Source organism: Castor canadensis, chromosome 5 (genome assembly GCF_047511655.1).
Source record: "Castor canadensis chromosome 5, mCasCan1.hap1v2, whole genome shotgun sequence".
Taxonomy (NCBI): Eukaryota; Metazoa; Chordata; class Mammalia; order Rodentia; family Castoridae; genus Castor; species Castor canadensis.
The window spans coordinates 114,578,045-114,604,639 of record NC_133390.1 but is presented as its reverse complement, the minus strand read 5'-3'; the positions used below and the strand labels follow the sequence as shown (position 1 = coordinate 114,604,639).

General features: G+C 41.8%; 1 protein-coding gene and 1 pseudogene across 3 annotated transcripts in view; both read left to right on the top strand.

Moving 5' to 3' along the window:
• Arhgef26 (Rho guanine nucleotide exchange factor 26) overlaps nucleotides 1-26,595 on the top strand; it is a 111,940-nt gene that overhangs the window by 42,378 nt on the left and 42,967 nt on the right. For all 3 annotated transcript variants that reach the window (XM_074073950.1, XM_074073949.1, XM_074073951.1), the window contains exon 7: nucleotides 25,061-25,213. In XM_074073950.1, coding sequence (XP_073930051.1) covers nucleotides 25,061-25,213 — 153 coding nt within the window. The remainder of the gene's footprint in view (nucleotides 1-25,060; nucleotides 25,214-26,595) is intronic.
• LOC141423311 (dnaJ homolog subfamily C member 14 pseudogene) lies at nucleotides 6,563-21,992 on the top strand (annotated as a pseudogene).

The following is a 26,595-nucleotide window of genomic DNA, read 5'->3' as shown; positions in this document are numbered from 1 at the left end:
ATAAAGGAGTATCCTTTTCTCTCCCCTTCCTCTACTCCCATATAAGCCAATACTTGTTCTGTCTCGTCTCTCCTCTTCAGGAACTTTAAGTGAATAGCTCTGCATTGATAATAGTCCTTTCTTTAAGTATGGTATTCTTTGAGCATTACATTTTATTCTTTGATAAAGTATTTTAGATTGAGGGTTTTCTTAGAATAATCTGTTGAGTAGCTACTGTATGGCAGATGTTGGAACTGTAACAGTGAATATGGCATGCAGAGCCCCCACCATTGTGAGTCCATGGGATAAACGCTGGTGGAAGAGGTGCTGGAGGAGCAGGGAGCGACCCTGTCCTGCCCCTCATTACTCTTCTTTCTTTTCCTTCTTACCAGTTAATCTCAGGAGGCTAGTGGACTTAACTGTGTCCAGTCACAGGTTGTTAAGTAGTTTATGTTTGCCAGTAACTTCATTTGGGCAACTGGGGCATAAAGGTCTGAGCCTAATAAATCAACATGTCTGCGACATAATTAAATTGATCATTTAACTACATGACGGCGATACTCACATTAAAAAAGCAGAGCATGCTCTGTGTCACAGGTCAAAATGCTAAACGCACTTCTAATTTGAAGGCATAGTTCTTCAGTTTCTTTCTTCTTCTGGAGGATTTAGAAATCTGGAGGATTTGGACTCTGGCAGTTTATCTTCCTTAAGGAAAAGCCTTTGTCTGAGCGATGCCTCTGGTTTACTAGAAATGCCCTTACCATGCTTGTCAGTAATGTTTAATTTTGTGAAAATTTCTGTAACTCATGATTTCAGCTTTATTTTTAAAACATCCTAGAGACTTATTTGAAATAGGAAATAGAAATGGTAAAACTTATCAATTGAATGGTCATTAGTTTGACTAAGATGGCGTTTACCTGTTGATTTGGTTCTCAGGGAAAACTTTGTGGCGCACTGGATCTCGTTCACTCCTCTGCTTATTTTTGTGACTGCTTCCACATACAGGTTCCCAGCTTTTTGTAGTTGTGGTTCTGACTTTTTGTTTCCATAGGCACACTGGAAGCACATGCCCTCCATGTGGCCATTTACTGCCACGTGTTTTGCATGTTGGTGCTTTGGTTGTGGTTTTGCTGTTTCAAATAGTCCCCAGACTCTGTGTGCTCAAGTGCCAGGTGATCCATAGCAAGAAGGCTGTGGTATGCCTTCGTAGAAAATGCACAGTGAGCTTGTAGTGCTGTTTTAAGTTGTAGTGCTATTGGCATGCCTGCAGCATTGACAAATCATGATAGTTGTGTAATTGTAACTGTAGTTATAGTTACTACTGTGGTTATAGCTATTTTGTGAGTTCAATGTTAAAGAATCAAATATAAGTGTACATATGTATATATAAAATCAGATGTCATCAAGCAAAAACACACATAATACAGTTATATATTGATCATTTGATGAAAATGTGACTAGAGGCTCCTCCTGCCTCCTCTCTTGCCCTCTCTCTCTCTTCCTATAGGACTAGGGTTTGAACTCAGGGCTTCACACTTGCAAAGCCCATGCTATACGCTTGAGCCACACATCCAGTCCAGATCAGAGGCTTCTAGGAACATAACCCTGCATTTTCCTCTAGAACCTAGTTAACTCAGAGTTCATGGCAACTTCATAGAACACAGCCACTGTGAATCATAAGAATTGACAATTGATGCAGAACCAGGAGAGCTAGCTCCTTGTTAGTTCTAGTTGAGTTTATTTCTCTCACTTTATATCCTAAGGTAAAATAGGGATAATTTAGTTTAGCTGTAGAGAGAGGAAAAAAAAAAACAAACCAATATGCCAGTAACGAAATGACTCAGGACTGTGAAAAACTACCTTTAAGCTGTTCATTTTGAGCATCATAAAAAAGATTGAGACTTTGAGGATGTTTCAGGAGTAGTGTTACTTACAGTTCGTCATGGTGACTGCCCAGTTCCAGTACCTGGTCTGCCACCTGTTCTGTGTGGCCTTGGGCAAGCTACCTAACCCCAGAGCCTTCAGCATTCATGTGTGTGAAAGGGAGATGAAAGCAGGACCCAGTGTTTTGGGTTTTCTGGAAGGTAAATGAGTCAGTACATGTCAGGCAGTGAAATTCATTAAACAGAGCCCCGTCTATACCAATTCTCACATACATAAAAGCCAGCATTCACATCTGAGAAATTGTTAGGGCTTTATAGCTCAGTTAGCTTATCATGAGTATATAATTTGTTCAGCCAGGTGCTATTAATATCTTTTCATATTTCAAGAGAATTTAGTAGCAAAGTTTCCATGGATTCCTTTCCACACTCCCCCTCAGGCCTTCCTAAAGATTCATTCTCTTATTGCCCTGGGCTCTTGCCAGTGTGGTATAAATAATTGGGTTTAGCTTCTGTTCCATTTTATTCTGGCCAAGGTTATGAATCTCAGTTGACAAGATTCTTCTGCCGATTGCAGTTCACCATGACCACATAAAGATTAAGATAATTTTTCTTCCATTTACTCCTTCTGTAATTGAACTATGAAAGTTCCTAATTAATTGTGGTATCGATTATTGTGATTTTCAAACTCTAAGACCTTTATAGTGAAAGAAAAATATTTTAAAGCCATATATCTGTCAAAATGTTATGGTAAGTGCAATAATGATCTTCTTCCTGATAGCTTAGCATATTGCAGATTAATGGAAGCCATTAGTCTTTCCTCCTTTTGTATGAATGTGAGAAACTTTTTTGAGACAGATTGACTGATACGTGAATTAAATACATCTGATGAACAGTGTGTTGCTTTTCTAAGCAACTGAATGAAAACCAAGTTTGATTTTGTTTTTTTCCATGTGTGTGAAACTGGGGTTTCCTGACAAATAGGAGCAAAATTTAATGAGGCCTTAATAACCTAGTTTACTTCTAAATAAGACATAAATTTGGGAGGTTGAAATAGATTTTGGTAACCTTTTTGAGACTTTTTGGCTTCAATGGAAATTCTTCTTAAACACCCCTTATATGCCTTGTCATTTGATGGAGATGATAATAACAAGATGGTCACCATTTGTTTGGCCAGATCCTGTGCGTTCTTTTATGCTTCATGTTGCTCAGTCTGCCTCAACCTATGTAAGAGATAGTGTTATCTTTTTTACCAGATGAGAAACAGAAGTTAATTGTACTCAAGTATTAAGTGCTTAGATCCTAAATGATTAGCCAGAATCCAGAGGCCTTTCTGCAGAGGACAGATCTGGCTGTATGTTAGCCAGGCTGTCTAGCTGAGTAAGGTAGGATGGGTGTGTGACGGTGCTGAGTGGCAGGGGTCACTGTAAACGAGGGTGTGAGTGCAGTCCCAGCCATTCTGGCTGGGGTAGCATAAATGTGAGCTCAGCATTGCCATATCTTCTGGTATTTCAGGAAGAGTGGGCAATTTAGATGGGTGGGTACACTCAAGTTTTAAATGTTGGGAGCTAATTGAGATTCTTAAGATACACATGTGTTTAACCCATGTTAACACTCCAGTTAACACTGGAGGGTTTCAACCCTCCAGCCATCCATTTGGGATGTTGGGAGCTAATTGAGATTCTTAAGATACACATGTGTTTAACCCATGTTAACCCTCCAGTTAACACTGGAGGGTTTCAACCCTCCAGCCATCCATTTGAGATCCGTGCTGCCTACTGCATTAGTTTGATCATCTGGTCCGAATTAGCTGATAGAATGGATGGGCTTGTGCCTGTGGACAGGCTGCACTCTTAAGGTCCTCAGAGACTCTGTCAGTGTTGTCTTAATGTATTTAGTGTGAGTTCTGTACTGGAATTTAGGATAAGTAAGCATAAAGACTTTCAAATACTCCCATCTCTAGTATTATGTATTTTGAGGCATTAAAAAATACAGCTGTATAACTTTCAGTGATAAAGTACGCTTATTTTTCTTCATTTTTCCCCTTATGGTAAAATCAGAGATATTCAGTTAAATTTCTTCCTTCAGATTTTTTACACTAGAGCAACTAAAGGATCAGGAGACATGTATGCCTGAGGTAGTCATACCACACAACTCAAACGCACATACTCATTTTTTTTCCTGATTAAAAAAAAGCTAAGAAACTTGAGTTGGCCTGGCAAGTATATAAGTCAACTGCAAAACACTGAGAAATGCTTAAAATTAGAAAATACATGGATGAGAGAACTACACCTTATGTAAGGACTGAAAAAAAAAAGCTGGTGAAGGAAACTTTTTATGTTGAATCCCAGAGGTTCTAGACTTAGTGAAAGTGCTCTCAGGACACAGGCTATAATTTGCCAGTGAAAGGTCTTCTATGTGTAATGCTTTTAGCTTCTACATTTAAAAAAAAAAAAACAATTTCCCACTCTGTCATAAAGTGAGAGTAAAGTTGAGGTTTTCAAAGTTTAAGAAAAAGTGATGGCCTTCTGCTCATCTTGTTTCAGAGGTTCCTATAAACTGTGATGGCTAGAAGGTTGACCTCTGTCTGTACACCTGTCCTTAAATCAGAGTGTTGGGGAGCGACTCACCTGTGTATATCTTGGGCAGTGTGAACACTGCATGGTGTAGGCAGTTCTGCTGGTCAGGCAGGCAGGAGGGAACACCTTTTATCTAGGATGAGCAGTTGCCTCTCCTTCAAAAACATGAGATCCTCCCCTCTTTTTTCTCTTGTTAACCTTTATGTTGAAAGAAGTTCTACCAGGAATTAAAATACAAAAATCTACAGATTTGTAGAAGGAAAGCAAATCTTCACAAAATTATATTTTTTAAAAGATCTTGCATTCTCCATATACCTTTTAGTGAAAGTAGTTGCCTCTGTTTGTTAGTATTTCACAGATAAGTGCTAATAATAGAACCTGCAAATTCTATTTCATTTCAAATGTCACCTTTTCTCATGACAGTTCTTGTGGTCTTTAATCCGTCCCCCACCTTTGACCCCCACCAAAAGAAAGTATTTGCACTTCATGTTTTTTCTTGTTTTATATCCAAGTCAGTGGATGTCTTCTTTGCACAACTACAGGGAGTTCTAGGGAAGGTTCTAAGGTACTAATGTTTAATGGAAAGATAAGTAATACGAGAACTGTAAAACATTACACAAGACATATTTAAGTCATCAGATAAAATAGCAAATAATCATTCTGTAGTTGAAGTTCATGCTGGCTTTGTTAGCACAGGTGCCATGGTGTTTCCAGAACCTCACATTTGAGACAGGTGAGAACTCTATCTACAACTTGAACCTTCGTGTGTCCTGGCAGTCCTGGGTACCCTAGTCCAGCTGTTCAGGAGCTCTCCCTTCCACAGGTGTTTGTTCCTCCATTCCTTTTAAACTGGAGCACATCCCTTCCTGAGGAAACCGCCTGCTACCCTCCATGGGCAAATGACAAGTATGAAGTTCCTTTCACCTTTCTCCCATTCCAGCGGCTAGCTGGGCACCAGCTCTGCTCCTGTGGCAGAGAGAGGATGCAAGCCGTATGTGGTCACCTCACTATAAACCAGGCACTGTTGTTTTGGGCCTGTCCTGGTGAATGACACAATCATGGTGAGCTATTGTCACCATCCTTAGCAAGCTAGGAGCAGGATTCACAGTGCCATTGTTGCTTCACAGTATGAGGTGGGTGAAGGCATTCAGGCTGGCTTACATAAAGTAATTGAAAGGACTAGGTGTGAAGATGCCAAGACGAGGCGCGTGTGTGTGTGTGTGTGTGTGTGTGTGTGTGTGTGTGTGTGTGTGTGTGTGGACTTCACAGCAAAGATGTGTGCAGCTAGAAGCCAGTAGTTAAAAATTTGCTTTGGAAAGCTGTATCCTCTTGATAGTTCAGAGAAGTTTTCAGAGGGGGCTTTTGGTAGGTTTTTTAAAAAGTGGATTGAAATAGGAAAGAATGGGGCAGGATAAAGAGGCCGCTGCAGAAGCTGTGTGCTTTGGCACTATTCACAATAGCCAAGTTATGGAAACAGCCAAGATGCCCCAGCACTGACTAATGGATTAAGAAAATGTGGTATCTATACACAATGGAATTTTATGCAGCCATGAGGAAGAATGAAATGTTATCATTCGCTGGTAAATGGATGGAATTGGAGAACATCATTCTGAGTGAGGTTAGCCTGGCCCAAAAGACCAAAAATCGTTATGTTCTCCCTCATTTGTGGACATTAGATCAAGGGCAAACACAACAAGGGGATTGGACTTTGAGCACATGATAAAAGCGAGAGCACACAAGGGAGGGGTGAGGATAGGTAAGACACCTAAAAATTAGCTAGCATTTGTTGCCCTTAATGCAGAGAAGCTAAAGCAGACACCTTAAAAGCAACTGAGACCAATAGGAATAGGGGACCAGGAACTAGAGAAAAGGTTAGTTCAAAAAGAATTAACCTAGAAGGTAACACCCACGCACAGGAAATCAATGTGAGTCAATGCCCTGTATAGCTATCCTTATCTCAACCAGCAAAAACCTTGTTCCTTCCTATTATTGCTTATACTCTCTCTATAACAAAATTAGAAATAAGGGCAAAATAGTTTCTGCTGGGTATTGAGGGGGTGGAGGGGAGAGAGAGTGGGCAGAGTGGGTGGTAAGGGAGGGGGTGGGGGCAAGGGTGAGAAATGACCCAAGCCTTGTATGCATGTATGAATAATAAAACAATTAAAAATAAATAAAAAATAAATAAATAAAAATAAAAAAAAAGAAGCTGTGTGCTTTGGGGCCCAGGTTTTAGTACAGAAATAAGAGAAGGAAAGGGTGTATGTATAAAACAATATAAACTGTGAAATGTGATTGCTTATGGTTTATAAATTTACTGGCAGGCATCAAGAAATACAGATATAGGAGTACACATCCCATAGAAATCTCTCGATTTTTATAATTTCTAAATTCACCATTATTAAAGAAAGTTAAAGACTTGCCAGGTCCTTGACTGTGCTCGAAAGCTAGGGAAGATTTGGGGATATGAAAGAGATTCTCTGAACATTTTAACCCTTCTAGACTAAATCGCATCCACTGGACCTCTCAGAAAGCCTATGAGAGGGTGTAGAAACAAACCTTTCTTAGCTTTCCATAAATGCAGCCATCATTCCTTAGCTTGTGGGATGGTAGTGGTTGTGACATTGTGAAAGGGTTATGCATGGAGCAGGACTGGCTTTGGTGGACACACCATCACTAGTTCCCTGGTGAAGAGGTATTTCAGCTGACTTCCCTCTCACTGGCCTTCTCAGAGACCTAGCATTCCCACACCGCCCAGTGTTTTGGATCTGTTGAATAGTTTCAGAGTGCGTTCCATGGACCGGAAGGCAAGTTTGTGTCTGCCAGTTTGGGTGTTGGAAGCCAAACAACTGTGCTGTGGGCCTCCTGCCCCTGCACCCAGCAGAACAGCTCTCTAATATTTAAGTCTTGAGACTTTTCATGAGAGCCCTTGAAAAGAAGCAAAATACATACTAAATCTTCTATCTGGGGAAACAGGAAAAGAGAGCTCTGTATATGAACAGAACCAGCTGATACCAGTTCCTCTTTGTCCATTTCTGTGCGCTTTTTATTTAAAGCTCTACTGAGATAATAACTCACATACAGATATCCCATTTAAGTCATATGGTTTAGTGCTTTCTGGTATGCCCAGATTGCACAGCCATCGCCGCAGTCAATTTTGTTTTATTTCTTGAAGTGGTATACGTGTTAGTACTCGCTCTGTTTCCCTCAGTGTTTCCCAGCTCTAGGCTTGCTTTCTTTTTTAAATTTGACTCATCTGCATATTTCATATTAGTGAAACCATGCAGTTGTGATCTCATGTGGCCTCCTTCACTAGCATAATCTTTTCAAGGTTTATCCCTGTTGTGACATGTGTCAGTAGTTTATTTTTAATGGTGAATAATATTCCACTGTAAGATACATCACATTTTATTTACCCATTCATTAATTCACAGGCCTTTGTGCTGTTTGGAATGATGATGCTATAATAAACATTTATACACAAGTTTTGTGTTTTAGGTTTTCATTTTTGTCTTGTATATCCCTGAGAGTGAAATTGCTAGGCTTATGGAAAGTCTGTGTTCAGCATTTTGAGGACTTGCCTCTTCTTCTCGTCAGTGACTGGAATTTATAGACAGGTGGCTGGCCTCTGTGGTGGCAGGCCTCTGTGCCTCCTCCTTTGCACTTCAGTTCAGCTTTTCCAGCCCTATACCCTTTCTGTCATCCTGCTGCCACCAGGGTTATCACTATAAAATACCAGAAACCTCAGTGATTCCCTGTCACTTAAAAAAGAATTAATGTATGTAGGAAAATAAAATAATGAAGCCCAGTAAAAATTATTAAAAAATAAAAATGTAAAAGGGGGGAAGTAGCAGAGATGGAGGGTGGGGTAAGAAAGAGTAAAAGAGGGAATAATTAGGTGAATATAATCAAAGTACCTCTATTTTATCGTGTATGGAAATATCACAGGAAACCTCTTTGTATAATTAATATATGCTCATTTAAATGTTAATACTGAAAATAAAGTAAAATCACATCAGAATTTTAAAAAAGGAATGAGACTGCCTAATAAGACACTCTTGAGTTCACAGTGCAGACTCAGGCTGTATGTGTAATTTCATCTCCCAGTAATTTCCCAGCTTTTGTGTCCTTTGGTGTTAGATGTTTCCATTACATAAGCCACTGATTCATAAACTTATTTATACATGGCCATCTTTGAAAATCTTCCAAAGCTTGTAAATTTCTTGTCTCTTCAAAAAAAAAATGCATGAATAATTGTGCTGATGCAACAAACCTGGAATGTCAGGTCAGAGAGTTTGTGGTTGCTCTGAAGGCTGCTAACAAACCTTGACTCCTGCCAGAACATTCCACGGGCCCAACCTGTTTGTTCTCATCTTTCCATATGCCACTCACTCCCTTCCTCCTTCTTGGTGGTCATCTAATGTGATCTCTTGGTTTTAGAGTATCTTTCAGAGGACCTGGAAGGGAACATGTTTGGCTCCACTGTGTACATTGGTGCTCAATAGTTGATGTTAGGTGCTGGGGGAGTAGAAGAGGGAGGGCTCACCTCCAGGGAACTGGATTGTAGCACCATGAGGGCGGGGAGTTTTCTTGGAATTGTGCTGTGCTGTGTATTTTGTCTGTCTGCAATGAAACCTGGACAAAGTAGGTGTTTAGTAAATAGCCACAGAATGAATGGGCCAGGGAGGAAGCTGGGTCTGGAGCCTCCAGCTTTCTGGGACTTTCCAGCTATCAGGTAGGGTCATGAATAATCCAGGGGCCTGAATGCAGAACTACATATTCACTATTGGGTAGAGAACTGGAGGTTAGAAGAGAATTTGTAAAATGGGTTAAGGAAAAGTCATATTGCTGCTGTAACAAATTGCCATAAGCTTAGAGGTTTAAAGCAACACAGATTTGTTCTCATAAAATTCTGAAGGTTAGATTCTGAAATCAGTTTCACAGGGCCAAAGTCACAGCATCATCAGGACTGCTTCTTTTTTTCTTGTTTTTTTGAGGCTTATAACTCTTCTATCTTCTGAGCCAGCTGCATAGTATCTTCTATCCTCTGATTTCTCCTTCCATCCTTACCTCTTCTCTCTGTCTCTGATCCTGCTGCTTCCCTCTTAGAAGGACTTTGGTGATTACTTGGGAACCACCTGGGTAATCCAGGATAATTTTCTCATCTCAGTATTCTTAATCATGTCTACAATGGTAGTTTTATCATATGAAATAATACATTCACAAGGCATGGATACCTATGAGGGGCTTTATTTAACCAGCCATTGGGAGCTGTAAAAATACATGTTACTTTTTTTTTTTTCTCACCAAGTGTGCCTGGCCAGGCATAGGACCTCTTAATTGTAATATGATTTCTTCCTTACCTTAGTTAGGAGGCCAAGGCCAAAACCTTTATGAATAGATAAGAAACATTCTACCACTTCTCAGTTGCAGAGGATTACTGATTTTCTGTGGTTCCTTGCTTTCCCATTGGTAAGTCACTGAGGAGGTACACACACATAGCTAAAAAGCTATATCCTCCTTGAGTTTAGTCATTGATAAGTACCTACTAATATTTTAAAAGTTGATGAGAAAGTGTATATCTGTGATTTTGAGTATATCTGGTGTATGGCAAGATTATGTTGCTTCTGACCACCCAGACTTAATTGATAGAAAGGTAGAAGCTAGGTTTGCTGGCCATGAACTAAGTGGCCTGGGAAAAAAGGAAGCTGGCTGACATCATTTAAAAGGCACACGAGTTCTGTGAGTTCATACAGGCATTTCATTACATTTTAAATGATAATGGGCACGTATGTGCCAGACCAAATGCTGCACAGTTAACATGTTTTATCTGTTTATTTTTGTTGTTTTCATTGCTGTACTGGGGTACACTGGAACATTTACCAAAGTTCTTACAATGTATCATAGTTGAATTCATCTCCTCCATCATTCTCCTTTATCCCCCCTCCCCCACTCCTGGGACAGCTTCAACAGGTCTCATTTTTCCATTGACATTCATGTGTACACGGTATTTATACCGTATTCACCCTTCTACCTCCTTTCCCACACCTTCCCCCTCCCACTGGTACCACCCTGCCCCCCCCAAGGACCTGTTCCACCTCCTGTTCTCTGATTTTGTAGAAGAAAAGAAAAAAAGAAGCGTGTGAGCGGGAGGTAGAGCTGGGGGAGCGGCACTCCTTGCTCCCCTGGCCTTAGGCCCAGAGGCTCAAGGGGGAGGAATTGTGTGCTGTTCGGCATTAGATCTTACCATGATGGCTGTGACCTGAAATCCTCAGAAAGTCCCAGGGTCATGGCCCAGAAGCACCCCGGAGAAAGAGAGTTGTGTGGAACCCACCATAGTGGTGGTGCCTCCCTCAGGACTTCAGGACTGTCTGAGGACCCTGAAATACTTTCATTCTCAGGACTCAAGGAATTAGCAGGGATGGCTCCTAATGGTACCCGCTGCCTAGCAGAGCACTCTGGTCCTACTCACAGTCCCCAAGCCCAGACCACCAGTCAGACCCAAGCCATGGCCCCCCAAGGGGTCCAGGACCACCTAGAGAAGAAGAGGACCCTGATCAGAGTGAGGCATCTTCAGAAGAAGAGTCAGGAGTGGACCAGGAACTCGCAAGAGAGAATGAAGCTGGGTACCAGGAGGATGGGAACACTTCTTTTGTTTCCATTCCATCTGCTTGTAATTGCCAGGGAACCCCTGGGATCCCTGAAGGTCCTTACTCTGAAGGAGGAGATGGTTCTAGCAACTTTTGCCACCATTGTACCTCCAGCCTTGGGAGAAGATGAAGAGTGGCAAGAGGAATATGATGAGGAGGAGCCTCTTAAATTCCCCACTGATTTTTCACGTGTCCAGCGGAAAGAAACCCCCATCCCGGAGACAGCAGCACCCTTTCCAGCCAAGGAAGATACTCGGGGATGGTGGACGTAGAGATCCCAGGTCCCCTGGTCGACATCAGCTGGGCGGGAAACAAAGTCAGGCAGATTAGTGCAGAGGCCTGGGACTGTGGGGAGGAGAAGAACTATGTCAGCTTGGACAGGTAGCTTCTGGTGGCTGATTGAACTGTTAGTATTGATGAGAGAAATATGGAAACTTGTGGCCATCTCATCTATGCATGCAGGCAGCTGAAAGGCAGTGATCTGGACCTTTTTGAGTTTGGGTGGGAGTCTGGGCAGGGAGGCCGGGGAGCTGGGCCCAGGTGATGTCCCAGTTTCTAAGCCAGGGCTTTTACTGTGGGGCTGGGCTGTTCACTTGTTTTTCTTAGGCAACTGGGTGCTATGTTGCTCCTGACTCTGACCCTCTTTTTGGGCTGTTTACAGTTGAGCTGGTGATTTCTGGTAGGACTAGGTGACTGGTTTGGCTGGAGGGATAAAGCCACCTGGATCTTCCCTTGATGGATTCTCCAGCCTTGCAGCATTGCTTGACTATGTTGATAGACACTGGCAGTGGTAAGGTTAGTTCACTGAGGTTGGCTGGAGTTGCCTTGGGTCAAGCAGAGGACTAATAGGCAGGGGAATGCATCTGTAGCTAGAGGGTGCTACTGTCAGCCCAAAGAGGAAGTGGCTCAAGTTTTGACCATGGCCGGAGTTCCTGAGGATGAACTAAATCCTTTCCATGTGCTGGGGTTTGAAGCTACAGCGTCATATACTGAACAGAAGAAGGCAGCTGGCAGTGATGGTTCATCTTGATAAAAATCATCATTCCGGGGCTGAGGAGGCCTTTAAGGTTTTGGTGGCAGCTTGGGACATTGTCAGCAACCCTGAAAGGTGGAAGGAATATGAGATGAAACGAATGGCAGAGAATGAACTGAGCCAGTCATTGAATGAGTTTCTGTCCAAGCTGCAAGATGACCTCAAGGAGGCAACGAATACTATGATGTGTAGCTGAAGCCAAAGAAAGCATAGGAGGTGTGAAATGGACCGGGAAGCTGAGCGCCAGATGCGTGCTGAATGCAATAGGCTGCATCCTGCTGAGGAAGGAGACTTTTGGGCAGAGTCAAGCATGCCGGGCCTCAAGATCACCTACTTTGCACTAATGGATGGAGAGGTCTATGACATCACAGAGTGGGCTGGATGCCAGCATGTGGGAATCTCTCCAGATACCCATAGAGTTCCCTATCACATCTCATTGGGTTCTCGGATGCCAGGCACAGTGGTCGGCAGAGAGCCACCCCAGATGCCCCTCCTGCTGACCTTCAGGATTTCTTGAGCCAGATATTTCAAGTACTGCCCCACCCCCCCAGGCCAGATGTCTAGTGGGAACTTCCTTGCAGCTCCTCAGCCTGGTCCTTGGGCCACTGCAGCCTCCAAGCCCAACAGCACTGTACCCAAGGGAGAAGCCAAACTGAAGTGGCGGAAGGAAGTGAGACCTTTCCAGTGTTGATGCCCCTTCTCTTGTTTTCTCAAATCAATAACAGGGAGTCAGAAGGGCTGTGTATAGCACAGGAGTTTGATTTATTTTTAACTATTTTTAAAAGGGAAAAATTTAAGCTTAACTTGTTCATTTGGTACTCATAGGAAGCCTCGTCACTACTTTACTTCCTCCTCCAGCACCCAGGAACTGAATCTTGTCTTCTGACAATACCAAAGAAATAGGGGGTGACTAGAGCGAAGAACGAAGGGGTCTTGGATCTAGGCTGGGCAATATATTCCTTTGCAATGTGGGTACTCAGTATTTCCCTGGAGTCTGCAAGCTTTGTCTGATCATTTGCTTTTAGAGCAGATGACACCACTCCCTTTAAAATTGAGCATGACTTACTTTTTTACCTGTTTTGGGGGAGCCCCCTCTTGTATCTTGATAAACTAGTCAAAAGAAAGAATGAGAAAGCATGAAGCCCTAAGTTTGGAGATGCATAGAGTTCAGAGAGTGGAAACTGGATTTTTTCTCTGTTACCATGTGGGTAAATAACTCAATTTCATCCTTGTTGTTGCAAGGATGGCCAAAATTAATAATTTTTAAAAAGCACACTCATGCCCTCTACCCTTGGGTGAGAGAGGAATGGTAAGAGGGTTTCCAGAAGCCCCCTTGTGATCCAAGGGTTTGTATCTTTTAAGTTTGTTCATATTTGTATGTATATATCTGTTTAAACCCAGGGGATTATCTTTCTATAAATACTTAACTGGCAACATTAAAAAAAGAAAAAAAGATACTTTGCTTATTTGAGATAAAGGTAGCTACACAGGGAGTTTCCTTGTGATGTTTCTGTGTATATGTGTATTATATCCTCAGTTGGTTCATCTCCTCTATTCTGTATTCATTCTTGTATAGGAAGTATATCAACCATACTTACCTTCTTAACTTCCTTCTTTTGCCCTCCCTTTATCATTAGTGACCTGCCCTACATTGTCACCTGTTTTTCATAATGTTGCTTTTATATACCCAACACAAATATAATCCACATCTGAGAGAAAAGAATTGGCCTTTGGCCTTCTGAGCCTGGCTAACTGTGCTTAAGATGATGTTCTCCAGTTCCATCCATTTGCCTACAAATGACAAAATTTCATTCTTCTTTATGACTGAATAAAATTCCATTGTATAGAAATACCACATTTTCTTAACCATTCATCATGTGTGGGGCATCTTGGTATTACCATAGCTTGGCTATTGTGAATGGTGCTGCAATAAACATGGCTGTGCAGGTGCCTTTGTTGTAACCTGACTTACATTCCTTTGGGTATATCCCTAGGAGTGGAATTGCTGGATCATATGGCAGTTCTATTTTTAGGTTTTTGAGGAGCCTCCGTACTGTTTTCCTTAGTGGTTGTACTAATTTACGTTCTTACCAACAGTGTATGAGGGTTCCTTTTCCCCCGCATCCTCGCCAGCATTTGTTGCTGTTTGTGTTCTTGATGACAGCTGTTCTAACGTGTATTGATTTGCTTTTATGACTGGGGGTGTTGAGCGTTTGTTTTTTGGCCATTTGGACTTCTTCCCTTAAAAAAATTCTGTTCAGTTCATTTTCCCATTTCTTCATTGGGTCATTGATTTTGGGGGAGTTTAGTTCTTTGTGCTCCCTGTATATTCTGGTTGTCAATCCCTTGTCAGATGTATAGCCGGCAAAGATTTTCTCCCATTCTGTGGGCAACCTCTTCAATCTGGTGACCATTTCTTTTGATTTGCAGAAGCTTTTTAATTTCATGTAGGTCCATTTGTCAATCCTTCCTCTTGGTTGCTGAGATATTTGAGTTCTATTTAGGAAGTCACTGCCTGTGCCTATTAATTCCAATATATTCCCTGCTCTTTCCTGCACTAGCTTCAGAGTTTCAGGTCTTACATGGAGTTAACACATTTTAAAATTCATTGAATTATTATGAGAACCTCATGAGACCACATCATAATTATTCCCGTTTTTATAAAGGGGTAAATAGAAGCATGGAGATTTGAGTACATTGCATCAGGTTGCATGGCAAGTAAAAGGGAGCTGGATTTGAACCCAGGCAGTCTGGCTCCAGAGCTTGCACTCATGACACACATTTTGCAAAGGTGTGTTGTATGTGGCACATGATTGGCCAGGATGGTCAGTGTGGTGGACTGTGGCATGGACTTTACCTAGTGTATTCACGTACAGGTGTCACTGTAGAGCTCCCTCCTGCAGTAAGGGGTCTCCTTCATCAATACCAAAAAGAAAGAAAAACCTGATCTTTGGAGTCAGGGAGGTGATTTGGAAGCTGAAGAATCTCTTCTCTCTTCATTCCTTCATCTTCCTCTGCCATCGCATTACGAGGTCTTTTCTTCCTTATTTGTTTCCCTCCTCACCTGGTTGCCAGTTGACTTTCTTGAGATGATGATTGGTATGGCAGACTTCGTGGTTGACCCAGATTTCTTTACTCAGTTGTTTGCCCCTTGCTTTAAGAAGTAAAGAAACGGAAACATCATTTTTCCCAAATCTTAAGAACTCATTTATACTATGGATCCCATTGTTCCAATGCTTTGCTAACCAGTACTAGTCAAAAAAGTCTCGATGTATATCCAGCAAAGAAGGTATTTAAAAAGTCCTCGGTAAAACTTAAAGGAGAGGACATGCTGGAGCAGGTGTGAAACTGTTAGACGAAACTCGGCGTCCCTCACGTAGGCAAGCACCATTTTCCTTAGGAACCTTGTGACTTCCAGAGGTTTTCAAAGCTTTGCACTTGGTCCTTTTTTATTTTTTTTGCACTACTCAGGTCCTTGTTCTCGTTGGGTAGGCGCTCTACCACTTGAGACATTCCTCAGTCCCTAGCCCTTTGTGCTTTAGATGTTTTTCAGATAGGGTCTCATATTTTTTGCCCAGGACCAGCCTAGACCACAGTCCTCTTCCTTAAACCTCCTGTGTAGCTGGGATCATGCCTGGTCACTGTGCCCAACTCCTTTTTTTTCCAGTGAAACTGATGAGAGTCAAAAAAGTATTTCTTTCTTTAGGAAGACAGTTTTTGGAGAGTATATTTAAAGAAAACACAAAAACCTGAGTGAACAAAGACTGTGCTTACTTTAAATGTTGTTTTTTATCTGTTGATTGAAAGCTGACTTGAAATGTCATGGGCACTCCCTCATAAAGATCTGGAAATAGGGCCTGAAGAGAAACGTGTTCTTTCCTGTACTGATCTTTATCCCAGAATGACCAATCCACAAAGGAAAGGGGGCTTTGGCATGAAAACACTTCTCTGTTTTACTTGACTTTGTTCCAATATTCTGTGAATTCATTCTTAGTGCTGTTTCCAAGCAGTAAGAATCTACATTTGCCTAGTTTGTTTTAAATTTCTAATTTATACCCCAACTGCTTCCATGAAAGCTCAAGGCAACTTACAATACAGGCAGTGTACACAATGAGGCTGTTTAGGTGGGAAATAAAAGAAGACAGGAATGAAGAGAACCAACGTGCCTCCCTGCTTCTGGGGCAGTTACTGTGAGTAAGGATTAAAGCCACTGTGTTCTTCCAGGCAGCCAAGGTGAAAGGTCATTAGGGTTGGTTATGTAGGCATTGCTTACTGCAAGGAAACCATTCCTGAGAAGCCATACCGCTTTTCTAGGTTTTGAGTTTTTTTCTTTGCCAGGCAAGGAATCATCAAAGCTCTTCTCGAGGTTCACGTACTGCATGGTGGATGCTGTGTAAGGAGAATAAGTGCCCGCCAATGTGTTTTCCAGGCCAATTGCACTAGCTGAGGAGGCTGATCTCTCTCCAGCAGTCAATGTGGCCTCCCTCCCAGCTGCCCCATCTTGAGAACCCTGATATTTGAGTGTGGCTGCTGGACCACGCCTGGTAGATGCTTGCTTTGTATTACTTCTCATTATTCCTCCTTGTAGGAGTTGGCACTTTAGCAGTGGGACCAGGAGGAATGACAGGTCTCTAGAATTGATTTGCCCAGTGCTCATTTGTTGTTAGGCCTGAAGTTTGCCATGAACCAGGCATGCTTGGTTTCAGTGTTTGTGATTGTAGATAAAATTTGGGGGGGGGGGCAAGATTTTCCATTAGATGGAAATGAATAAATGTAACTAGAAACTATATAACTGTTCACAGGATCCCAGCACAGGCCCATGCAGACAAAAGAGTTTCTCCTGAGAACATGTTGACAAGAGTGCTCGTATGTGCTTTGTGTCAATTTTATAGTTGGTCCTGGTTTCCGAAGAAATTAAAATACGATTGAATGCTTGGGAGTAGCACTAAGACAGAAGAATCAAGTGTACAGAAGGTGGCTGTAGGAGCAAGCCCCTTTTCCTTCACTTTCTTTTTTTAAAATTTTTATTATGGCATAGTCATTGTAAAGGGGAATTTATTGTGACAGTTCTGAATAGGCTTATATTGTACATTGGTTAGATTGCTCCCACCATCTCTCCCCCAGACTCCCTCCCTGCCCCACTTAAAGCAATTGCAGGAGGTTTCATCGTTCTGTTTTGTGTAGGTATATGAAGTGCATCCACCGTATCACCTTCATCTCCTCCATTCAACCTCCCTCCGATATGTAGGCCCTCCCCCCGCACTGTACCCATTCTACAGTGCTGTTTTTCATTATTAATTCCAGAGTCAATGTTCAAAGGGGTTTCTTGATGTATCCCTACTGTAAGTACACTTCACTTTGGTCAGTTCACCCCCTTCCCTTACTCTCCTTACCCTTCCCTCCTACCACCCCTATTCAGCTGCTTTCAGTATCCTCTACCTGCACAGATGTTGCATATTTTGATATTGTTGATGCTCTGACACTCTTTTCTTTTCCCTCCTCCCCTAGTTCTATAGAGTAGTTCCACTATTACAAACATGTTCTGCATCTGAGTTTGTATATGATCATGCTTGTTTTGTGTATGTGTTTGTCTTTTGGCTCTCTCTTCCACATATGAGAGAACACATGTGGCCTGTGTCTTTCTGGACCTGACTTAATTCACTTAACACGATGTCCTCCAATTGCATCCTTTTCTTATTTCTGTAAAGCAGATTCAGGCAGTAAATACTTTCTTACGTGTAAGCAAAAACTCAGTTTAATGGGATTAAAATTTCAAGGACTTTTTTAATGGTGCTCTCCTGTATTTGTGTGGTCCCTCTTTATGTTCCTTCTGGCACATGCATTCTGCATGTAAGTTGGGCCTTAGCTGACGTGGAAGAGTCTTGTCAGGCTCTTGGTTTGTTAGACTTTATTTTCCCCTCCCTTCCCTGGTCACCACCTCTATCTTCCTTCTCTGGGCTTTGCTGTGTTCCTTGAACTGAAGTGCCTGTGAGGAGCTGAATTTAAACCTAAGCTTTGTATTATACACGATATTATGGCTAAGAAGGCCCTAGAAATACCTTTAGCATACCTCTTTTCCCTCAGTCTCTTCTGCTGTATATTCAGGCAGATCTTAAAAGGTTTTAACAGGATTACAGTTGTTAACAACAGTCATCCTGGAGGATCAAAAGTAGCTACCGAAATGGCAGTGCAAGCTATTAGAGCATGTTTATTTAGAACTTATTTCTCATATTCCAAACCACTTTTAATATCAGTCCTTATTTTATTATCAGTCCAGAGATACAATTTCAGAGGAGCCTGGAGTGTGGTGCATGCCTGTAATCACAGCACTCAGGAGGCCGAGGCAGGAGGATCATGAGTTTGAGACCAGCCTGGGCTGTATAGTGAGTTGCAAGCCAGTCTGAGCTATGTAGTGGGACCCTGTTTCAACACCCCCCCCCCAAAAATTCAGAATATAAAACTGACTAGAATATGAAGACACATCTGCTGAGGAAGAAACCTCTTGAGCCCTTTTCCAGGTTGAGAAGTAAGAGCCGTGTGATTTTATCAAACTAGCACATGTCCTATGAGTGTTAGTTACAGAAGAGCATCCTCAGCCTCATCACTGATCTTGACTGATTGATAATGGCTGCTTGGATTGCAGATTCTACACTTGGGCAGAGTGCTTTAGTGGTTAGTGATGCCTGCCATGAGTTAGTGGTGACACCCTGGCCATATGTTTCTTATCCTTGGTCTAATGTGTTAAAAAAAATCAAATAAAAAAGTCAGGCATGATGGTACATGCCTGTTATTCCTGGTGTCTAAGGCTAGCCTTGGGCCAAAAAAAAGTGAGACTCTATCTGAAAAATAGCAAAAGCAAAAAGGGCTGGGGACGTAGCTCAAGGGGGGAGCACCTGCCTAGCCAGCGCAGGGCTCTGAGTTCAACCTCACCCCTAAGGGAAGAAATTGATATCAATCATTAGAGTCAGCATGACCACCAAAAAACCAAATGAGCCCCAAATCCCACTTGACCACAGCAGAATAGAAATGTATTTTGGTAGAGTACAGCATGTTCTGTTTGTGCTCGATTAGGAAAGGATTTCCAGCAGCACATAGTTTGCTGCTGCTTATCTGCAATATATCTTTGTTTGGTGAAGACATTTTGTTATATAACAGCAAGTTAGACATACGAAACTTGCCTGGTATGTTGCATGTGTCCAGCCCAGGTGAACATGACCTCTCTGGCACGATACTGCAGTCACTAAGATTGACGGAGGAGGAAGATGTCCAGGAATGATCTGAGTTTGCTTTAGGCAGATGGAGATTAATGAAGGAAAAGCACTTTGAAAGGATGCCATTCTGAGAAGGGTGCAGGACAGTGTTGATTATAACCAGAGCTCTGCTTTCTGTACGTGAGAGCTAGAGCACTGAGCTTTTTTCTTGGCGTTGCTGAAATCTTCCCTAAATTGGGTGGGTGAGGGAGGGCTGGTCTGGCAGGTTTTTCAGAAAGTGCAGCTGGCATTGAAGAAACTGGAGCAGGAGCTCGAGTTTCATTTAGTGAAGCTGCTAGACAGGACTGTAAAGCCTGTGCTTGGAACTTGCGTCTCATTGATAGCCCTCACTGCATACAGATAGTTCTGGGAACCCAACTTATGGTTGGTAAATCCATGACTTGATGTACTACAGTGACATAAGTGAGGTAGAGACTGACCAACTCAAAGGCAAGGTAGAGACTGACCCTATTTGTGGGCATTGCATTCTTGGTAAAATGACAATAAAATAAAACTTCTTGAGCAGGTTTCATCTTTATAATAATTTAAAACAACAAATATGATGTATTCATCCACAAATTTACTTATCAAATATTTGACTGTCTCCTAAGTTCCAGGTATGGGTTAGACCCTGGATATATCGTGATAATCACAGCACACAGGCCCCTGTCCTCCAGATGCCACTAAGAGATACACATGTAGGCTGGGGGCATGGGTTGAGCAGTACAGCGCCTGCCTAGCAAGTGTAAAGCCTTGTGTTCAAACCCCAGTACTGCCAAAACATAAATAAATAAAAAGAGTTATGGATGTAAACAAAAATACTAAGATAATTGAGTTGCGATCATGGAAGGAATACCAAAAGAGAAGTGGAGGGATATATGAAGACATAATGAGTTTTCAGCCACCGCAGAAAGGTCAGGGAAAGCTTCCTGGAGGAGATGAAATGTAATACAAGACCTGAAGGATGAGTGGGATTCATTAGATAAAGTAGAGGCAGCAGGGGACGAGGAGGATGGAAGTGAATGGCCTCCAGGCAGTTTTTTAGGGCTCTGGGAACCAGTACTGCATTGTCTTCATATCTTGCCATAGCACAGCTCCCCTGGTAGGACCTTCACTGTGTTGATTTGTATCATTACTTGCTGAGATGATTCAACAGTTGGGTCCCTTGGAAAGTAACACTTTTCTTTTCAGCCTTAGTAGTTATTGTTCTTGCTTGATGTCTAGGTTGATGGTTAGCCAGTAGTAACAGGTAGGCAAGATCAGCTCATACATGAGAACAGAGGCAGCAATGGAGTGGTTTAAGCACAAGCTCTGGACTTAGGCTCTGGTTCTGGGTTCAGACTGAGACTCAGTCATTTAGAGTTTTGACTTGAGCTCTCTTAGTCTTGGTTTCCTTCTCTATAAAAAGGTTATAATGGCCATCTCATAAAGCAGGCTCGAAGACAGACTATGTGCAAGACTTATAGCACTGGACCTGCCTGGCACAATGAATGGTGGTCAGGTTTATTAAGAGTTTGCTCCTTGATATCCACCAAAGCCTGTGGCCGTCCAATGTGCTAGACACGTTGGAGGACATATTGTAGGTTGACTACTTGAAGCAGATTTTTTTTTGTCTGGATTAAATTAATTTCTGGCCTTACAATACAGTCTTTTCAAGAGCTGTCAGGAATGCTTTTATCTGACATACCAGTTGCATCACCAGTTGGTTTTTAAGAAGGCATGGAGGCAACTGACATGACACATTTGTAGGCCTTTTCTACCAATAAGACAGAGCAATGGAGAGCTTTTTTCCAAAACTTCCAACAGCTACCTCACTATTGACTTTGTTTTTTTCCTAAAAAATGTGATGTCCCATCTAGGAACTACTTGGTTAAGTAAACACAAAAGAACCTAAAGAACACAGTGGACCCTTGGTGTCTGTAGGTATGTAGTTCATAGTAGACACCACACATGCTCAGTGCTGTACTGTATGCTTGGTTCATTTTTCCCATAAGGCCACCCAACTAGCACAAAAGACATGCCGCCTTTCAACAAATCTCAAATTCCCACTTTCACTTCCATTAAGCACACTCAAGTTTCACCTTACTTTTTGGATGTCACTTGCGGGTAGATGGTGAGTGCAAGCTGGGGTTTTGGTTAGGAGACAGAGTTGCTGGGTGGCCTTTTCTGGTCCCACGAAAGGTCTCCTAAATTCTAGATATTAGCAATGAGGTTAAATTTTGGTAGGGAAAAATAAAGAGAAATGTGTAGCATGGGTGGTAATGCTACACAATCATGGTGGCAATGCTACCAAGAAGAAAAAATGAAGGTATTGTTCTAGAAAGAAAATTTACAGAGCTGAAATACATATTTCCATTAAAAAGTTGTCCTTTAAATAAACCATATTCCTTCATAAACTCATCCAGGGAGTCAGAGTCTTTTTTCTTTTGCTTCAGATTTGATTTGAATCACAAGCCTTCTTGGTTCCTGAAATAATGCTTCGTTCTTAGTAATACTCTCTTGGTCTTTTTGTAATTCAGCTTGGTTAGCAAAATATGCAAATTTGCCAAAATAGCCAATAGACCATTCAGCATATAAAACTTCAAATTATGTCTCTTAATTTATGCTAATATCAAAATAAAAGATCCATGACTCAGTTTATATTTATACTTCATTAGTTCTTCAGATTTACTCTTGTACTTGGCAAATCTGTTACAGTAATAAATGAAATTTTCCTTTTCATTGAGAAAAGCCAAGTTGCTGTTGTTTTTGGTTATGTAGTTGCATTCCTTCAGATTGTTAACAGCTAAAGGCAAGAAACTGTAAAAGATATTTGCCTTTAAGATACTTATTTCCTAGAATTATTACATGACAGTGTCCTTTGAATGGTTTCTGTCTTTTCAGTTTTCTTTGAACATTTTCTTAAAATGCACATTAAAAAACCAAGGGAAATTAAAATAAATTACAAGCATTTCGCATTTACATAAAAATAAGCTAAAGATGAACTAGCCCTGACTGTATGAAACCTAGAATTCCAGTGCGTCTGAATTCTCACAGATGTATACTTTCAACTCTCCTTCAGACATCTCCCGGGCAAAACTAAACTGCTTCCTTCCTGTGTCTCCCACCTCCTAAATCGCTGTCTTCATTAACTGTTTAATGATCCACCTGCTGCCCAGGTGGAGCCCTTGACCAGAAACCCAGAGCAGGTTCCGGATTTCTCAGCTCTGTTCATTTTACCTCAGGTGGTACCTCATCTGTGTCCTCTCTCTTTAATTTCCCCCTTTGCTGTCACATGGCCATCTACCTGGCCTGCTGGCCATCTGTCTTGCACACTTGGAATGCATTCCTCTCATTCCTAGTTTTCTCATTCTGATTGGTTTATTGGCTTCCACACCTCCAGTAGTTTCCTGTTGTCTCTAGTGAAACTATTGCAATGTAGCTCTCACCTGTTCTGTAGGCTTCTCTCTCTATTCTTGCTCCTCCTATGGTCAGCATCTCTGATCTACCACTTCCCAAATGAGATCCTACTGTGTGGCTTTCTCTGCCACTGAGCCCTGTTCCTAGGCTCCCATTGCACCATCCTGCTCTTGAAGATGACCTGTGATGACCCAGCTCACCCATCTCCTCACCTGTGTACCTCATAGTTGCTCCACCTTGCCCTCTGGAGTTTTCATGGAGCTGTTTTGGTCACCATACTTCTGACACCAAATGAATGTTGTGTTTGTCACAAAATCAATTCTCCTACTCTCCAGGTGCCTGCTGAGTGTCTTACAGTTCTCACACTAGCTACCTAGAGTATAGACTCTGTAAGTTTAAGGGCTCTGCACCCCAAGACTTCCCTTACTTCAGAAGCCAGTTGCCAGTATGGGACCCCAGGTTACTCACACTTCTGTCTTACCTCGCTACAAAGTTAGTCCATTCCTTCCACTCCCTCCCCTACCCTGTTTCAGGGTCAGTGACTTGCAGAACACTCATGGAGTACAGAAGCATTTACTGTTACTGGCTTATTTATAAGGCATCCAACTTGAGGACAACCAAATGAAGAGATGCTTAAGGAAAGGTATAGCTGTCAGGTGGCACAGAGTTCCATGATCTTCCCAGGCCTGCTACCCTCCTCGAACCTCAGTGTGTTCAGCCCTCTCTGAAGCTCATTGTTCAGGGGTTTTTATGAAGGTGGCATTATATAGGTTTAATTCGTTCTGGGCCATTGGTCAATGATCTCAAACCTCTGTCTTTTTCCTTCCTTGGAGGTTTAGAGGGAGGAGCTGAAAATTCCAACCCCATAATCACCCTGGTTACCAGCTTCCTCCTAAAGTTGCCATGCAGTCCCCAGCCACCAGATAGCTCATTAGCATACAAAAACCATTTGTCATTATGGAAAGCCCAAGGGTTTTAGGAACTGCTCAGCTGTGAGATCCAGAAGGAAAGGGTCATTTCTGACTCATCTTTCATTTAGTGCACAACCTCCTCCTTTTCAGAGAGCCCAGATTCTTCTGAATTGGTTCTTGGTATTGCACGATCAAGTCTTGATGTGTACACTGTTACCTGTATAGTCAGTGCAATTAAAGTTCTGTTTTTAGGCTTATGCCCCAAGGATTTGAAAACATACTCACACATCACGTTCTACGAGAGTGTTCATAACAGTGCTGTTCCTGGCCAAAAGGTAGAAATTACCCGTATCCACCAACAAATGAATGGATAATCATGACATACATGCATGTATATATATATACATGCATATATGTATATGCGCATGTATATGTGTGTGTATGTGTGTGTATATATATATAATAGAGAGAGAGAGAAGACAGTGTGTGTGTGTGTATGTGAATGGAAAATCTAGAAGCCCTAAATTGCTGTCTATCTATACAGTACATTTTTTATCAGTTTTAATACATTTTTGAATTAGCATACAATATTATGATGAGCTTCATTGTGATAATCCCATACATGTTTACAGTGCACCTGAACAAGTTCATCCCCTCTAATACACTAAATTTAATAATTCTAAATTGCAGTCCAAATAAATTATGAAAGCATTTAAACACTATGCTTATCAATAGGTTTAAAATAATGTGATTGTTTTTACTTTGAGGGAAAGACGTACAGAGTTAGGTTTATTTCAGACTTGTTTTTTTAAGGAGTTTTGCTCATGTACTTTTAAATGCAGTAAAATATATGAATATGAACTCCCTTTTCCTTCCATTTAGGTAATTCTTAAAAATTAGTGAAACATGCCAGGTGCTGGTGGCTCAGCCCATAATCCTAGATATTCAGGAGGCAGAGATCAGGAGGATCGCAGTTCAAAGCCACCCCTGGCAAATAGTTCATGAGACCCTATCTCAGAAAAACCATCACAGAAATAGGGCTGATGGAGTAGCTCAAGATGTAGGCCCTGAGTTCAAGCCCTAGTACAGCAAAAAAACCAAAGTGAAACCTGTTTATTCTAACATGTACCTGAAGACAGAGAAATGCCTGGGCTTATCAATATTTTCAGTTAAACAGTTGAAGCAATAAGGTGTTACTATGGTAGACTTAAAATTAGACCAATTTTCATGGGATTTGTTTTTGTTGTTGTTCTTTTTGAGTTGGTATTGTGTTGTGTGTATTGCTGATGTTTCTAAATCCTGTGTAATAGCATTGCACGAGGATAATCTGTTGTCCATTAAAGTATATAGAAGAAGCATGATTGCTTTTGTTTGTTTCTTAGGTTCTTTACAGAGTTGGAAGCAAGACACCAGAATAATATCTTCATTGATGATATAAGTGACATTGTGGAAAAGTATACAGCATCCACGTTTGACCCCTATGTGAAATACTGCACAAATGAGGTCTACCAACAACGAACGCTGCAAAAATTGTTGTAAGCAATATTGAATGTTACAGCTTCAAGACGTAACCTACTTTTAATTAGAGCCCGTTGATCGAAATTAATTGACCTCTTCCATCCTATGTAGAAATTCTTCCTGATGGGCTCTTTCCTAGGGGAAAAATGTTTAAGATTTCTTTTAGGGTGAGAATGTTTGAAGAGAAAAATCTAGTCTATAGAGACTGCTCTCTAAAGCACTTAGGAAATTATAGTTCGTTGTTGTTGTCCTTGGTGTTTTTCTTCTTCTTCTTCTTCCCCCTAATTGTCGCAAGTCAGGGGTGATCATCACTCAACCTCTAAGCCAGTAACTGGCAATTTCGTGGTTTCCCTGCGACCAAGAGCTGGTTCTTAAGAGGCAGAGCTGTAAGCTAGGATTCCGGGTTTCTGCTACTATTCTAATCTGTCTTGTAAGTTGTTTATGGGAATCACTGATTCCACTCTCTCCCACCCTGGGTAGCTAGGGCTGAGTTGCTGAAGGAGGGTCTGGAAGGAAGTGGTAGAAAAAGGTGTTCTTGAAGATGCCCCCATTTCTTTTCACACCTTTACCCTTTCATCTTGTCCTTTGTAGGTTCCTAGAGTTTTGATGTGAGACACATCCCATAACCTCCTTCTAGTTAGCATTCGTTCAGTGCCTTCTATGCTGTTTTATTGTTAAGGGCCCTATTCATCACAAGTAGCTGTTTTATAGCACAGTTGTACTTCACTGTAAACCCAGTTTGGGGGCTTCCTGGCTATTGTCATTCTCCCCTCTCTTGTGAGTTGTGGCATTTATGACTATAGCATAGAGCTCTGGTCAGCTGTATGCCATGTGTGAGATCCCTGGGAGGCCTAGGCGTTGCTGCTTAAAGAAATGGTTCAAGTCCCCACATAGGTGAGATGGGCTGACTTTGCCCCTCCACACCCTCATGAAATGCTCTTATGGGCAGGGTGGAAATCATTCAGCTGCCAGCTCCAGATGAGGTTTTAGTGTAAAGAAGGGTTTGTGTGCACTTCAGGCTAGATAAGTCTTTGTAGTGGTGGCTGTCCGAGCATTGTGGGATGTTGGACAGAATCCCTGACCTCTATCCACTAGACATAAAAATGTCTGTAGACATTGCAGAAAGCTCCCCGGGGGCAAAGTCATGCTGTGCACTTCCCCTTGCCCCACAGCCTTCTGGGACCCCTGACACAGGGACAGAGGTTGCTCTGTCACTGTCAGAGAGCACAAGTTCACATTTGAAGACAAAGCCTCAAACTAGAGCTATCTTTGGTGGTTTTCATTTTGTTTTGCAGGGTTTAAAAAATGTAAATAGTTAGGATACATTGTGTGACTCTCAAAAATAGAGATTTTATTTGAATTACCTTAACCATACCATCAGGAGAGGCTTCACATGGAC